At 44.5% G+C, this 3341-nt stretch overlaps 1 protein-coding gene across 1 annotated transcript; it reads right to left on the bottom strand.

Annotated features, from left to right (window-relative positions):
• Window positions 1-500: 500 nt before the first annotated feature.
• LOC141020724 (uncharacterized) lies at window positions 501-2089 on the bottom strand. Its single transcript, XM_073495661.1, has 3 exons — window positions 1990-2089; window positions 1727-1937; window positions 501-927 (listed from the first exon to the last, which is right to left on the bottom strand). Exons 1-3 carry the CDS (start codon window positions 2087-2089, stop codon window positions 501-503), a joined length of 738 nt encoding a protein of 245 aa, XP_073351762.1.
• Between the last annotated feature and the right edge of the window lie 1252 nt (window positions 2090-3341).

Consider the following 3341-nt stretch of genomic DNA (forward strand, 5'->3'; position numbering starts at 1 on the left):
CACTGTTGCGAACACCCGTCGCCATGACTTGAGGATGATGATCACCGTCCACCTCATTTAGAACTGGGGTGGGCCATGTATCAATGTGAAATGAACTTGTTATGTTAGCTCTTGTTTGCGAGTACTTGTCGTGTATTACCGTACCTATATCTACTCATATCTAGGTACTATTGCTTGTGATGGATTGCAACTATTATTAATTGGTAACTAATGCTCTACTAGCTATTGCATCAGAAAAACCCTGTTTATTTTTCTAAGCACCACCGTACGCATCAAGCATTGTACAAGGCTTATCATGCATCACCAAAATAGTATTAACAACTTGGAACACTAAACCAGAGTAGCAGCAAACTGTTAAGATAAACGGCAGATCAACCACCGCACAGCATAAGTTCAGACACACCATAGGACATAAGTTCAGACACACCGAACAACAAAGAAACATAGATATCATAAAAGGACACTGCGCTAGCAACTTGAAGGCAGACTTTGATCTCTCTTCATGCCGCGTAGTGGCAGTGGTAGTAGGGGTCAGCCTCCTGTGCTTCTGAAATTTCCACACCTGATTTGATGTTGTCTATTATCTTCCAAGCCTTGTAGGTGGCGTACGCATCCTTCGCTTCGTACTCGATGAGGTAGTCTGGCAGCGGGCTGATCCCCCACAGTTTATGGTCTTCGGTCCTGTTGATCTTCTTCTTCATGTTTTGGTAAAATGGGTGGATGACGCTGGCTGCAACATCAGCCAAGGAGTCGTACGGCTTCTTTCTGCAGCCATATGGAACTCTATAGTTTTTCTGAATGTCGATGTACTTTTCGGGGTTGATCTCCAAACCAGACATCTTCAGCATCTCTTTGTCATTATGAATGCTGAAACCGGCAAAGGTGAACAACTTCTTCTCCTGGAGGAAGCTCTTGAGGCGCTTGGGCCTTCAAGGGGAGAGACATATTGAAGATTAGTAGTAATTTTGAAGATTTAGGAGTTGTTTGGTTTGTGACTAAGTTTGCCAAAGATTGCCACACCTAAGGTTAGGCAAGTTTGACCAACTTAGGTGTGTGTTTGGTTCAAGCCACACCTTAGGCAAGCCACACTTGGGTCCCACATGGCATACACACAAAAAGTGTGGCAAGATTCCCTTAGGCTTGCCAACTTGTGGCCCTCATTTTGATGAACTAACCTTAGGCAAACCTGGCAAAAAATTGTGGTAAAGTGTGACACTGCTAGTGCCAGAACCAAACAATACGAGTGATGAATGCATGAAGTACATGATGTTATTTCTCTTTTTGCATCATACAGTTGAAAGTAACACTACAGCAAACTACTTCACTACATCAACTTCAGAAACAACTTTTAATACATCTAGTCCAGTGCATCCACACCGGTAGACACAACACTAATGCATCAATATCAGAAACTACACTAGTATATCAGAAACTACACTAGTAGACACAAGACTAATACATCTAGTCCAGTGCATCAACTTCAGAAAATAACACTAATGCATCCACACCGGTAGACACAACACTAATGCATCAAGTGTAGAAACTACACTAGTATATCAAGTTTGGTGATTAATCTGGTGCAAGATTTTAAGATACTAATCCAGTGCATCAGGGTAAAAATCTATGCCAGTGCATGCACTTGAGAAACCACACTAGTGCGTCCACTTCACAATCTACACTAGTACATGTAGTTGAGAAACTAGGGTATATGAGTAGGATGGCTCACCATTTTGTGGCCGCAGCGATGTGGTACACCAGGCAGAGTTCCTCCACGCATAACTGCAGAACTGCTGCGTACTGCTGAGGTTCGTCATCCCTGGTATACTCCACATCAACGCCGACGAATCTAGAATACATGCCGGTGGCTTTCATGAAGAGCCTCCTGAGCATTTCGTCGGCAGTGTCTGGATTGCTGGTGCAGACGACCTCCAGCGTCTCTTTGCCGTGGAGTTCCACCTTGTCAAGTTTGGTGGTGTAGTCGCTTCTCACCGGGGACCTGAACGTCGTCTTCCTTGATGCTCTGCTCTTCCTTGATGCTCTGGTCGGACGTCTCGCCACACCGACGCTTGGTAGACGGCTCCTCCACCATTGCCCTTCTCCAGCGACGGCGGTTTTGAGACAGAGACGGTGGTTTCAGTTTGTGGAGTAGATGGACGTGGTTCGCATAATGAGGGAGGAATGGAGGAGAAGGTGCCTTTTTGAGTTCTGGGGGAGGTGGTTCGTCGCGTGAGGGAGGCGCTCGTCGTTATCGTGATCGTGGGGGTCGTGGGGCTCGTGCTGTTCGTGTTCCATTCTGTAACCACCCACGGGCCTGCATCGTGGCCCATATCACTGGGTTTGTAGTCGTATGCAGGCCGTGCTGTGTGAGAAAACTCATGTTAGGTAGGTGGGCTTTTCTCCTCCTTCACTTGGCGGCCGTGATGTAAACATGAGAAGCAAGTTTGCTAAGGTTGTCGGCATTTGTATGGATTTTCTAAGGTTTTTGCAACGATAAAATGCTTAAAACACTTCTGACATGTTGTGATGTTTTCGGTATTTAGTGGTCTACTCGCTGGGATTATTCCACTGTGTGATGTTTTGTACGTGCCAGGTTGTAGTATGAAATGCTAACTGTTCTATATGGTAGTGGTTGGTCTCTAATTGGACCGACATGTTGAACTAGTATCAATGGTAGAGGCGTTTCGTTGTGCGCCACATCCAACAGTTCACATAATTAATTATCCAAAGATTAAGGTATCAAACCCTTGGTCATACAAAGCAACATTTCGTTCCTAAATATTAAGGTACTTCCACATTCAAACTAACTAATACTACAAATTCAAAGGAACTACTTAATACATGAACAGCACATAGGGAAGTAGCCCTGGTCCAACGGCTTGAGAAAGGACGAACAAAAGCTGAAAGAAGAAGGATCAGCCAGTAGCAGCACCATCAGCCTCACAACTTCAGCCAGCCGGGTGAACTCCAGGTTTTTTCCTTTAAAACACACCTGGGATGTTGGAGGCAAGAAAATAAATTTGCTAGGGGTCTTGTCATGGCAGCTAATCGCACGGAATGCTAGTACAAATGATGGAGAACAAAACATCCAACATGAGCAAATTCATAGGAGTTCTAGATCCATGGATACCATCAAGGAAAAATGCTCAGTTCTAATTCGGACACAACACTTGGTGAAAACATGCATATTCATATCAGCAACATTGATATGGCATCGGAGTACTACCCAGTACTTCGTATTTGTCTGCCGTTAGATCGACATCAACGAACGGTTCTAAAAAAGCCCAACCACTCTAAAACATGAGTAAGCCAACATCCCTACAAAAATTATTTCACTGCTTATG

The sequence above is a fragment of the Aegilops tauschii genome, chromosome 3, assembly GCF_002575655.3.
Source record: "Aegilops tauschii subsp. strangulata cultivar AL8/78 chromosome 3, Aet v6.0, whole genome shotgun sequence".
Lineage (NCBI taxonomy): Eukaryota > Viridiplantae > Streptophyta > Magnoliopsida > Poales > Poaceae > Aegilops > Aegilops tauschii.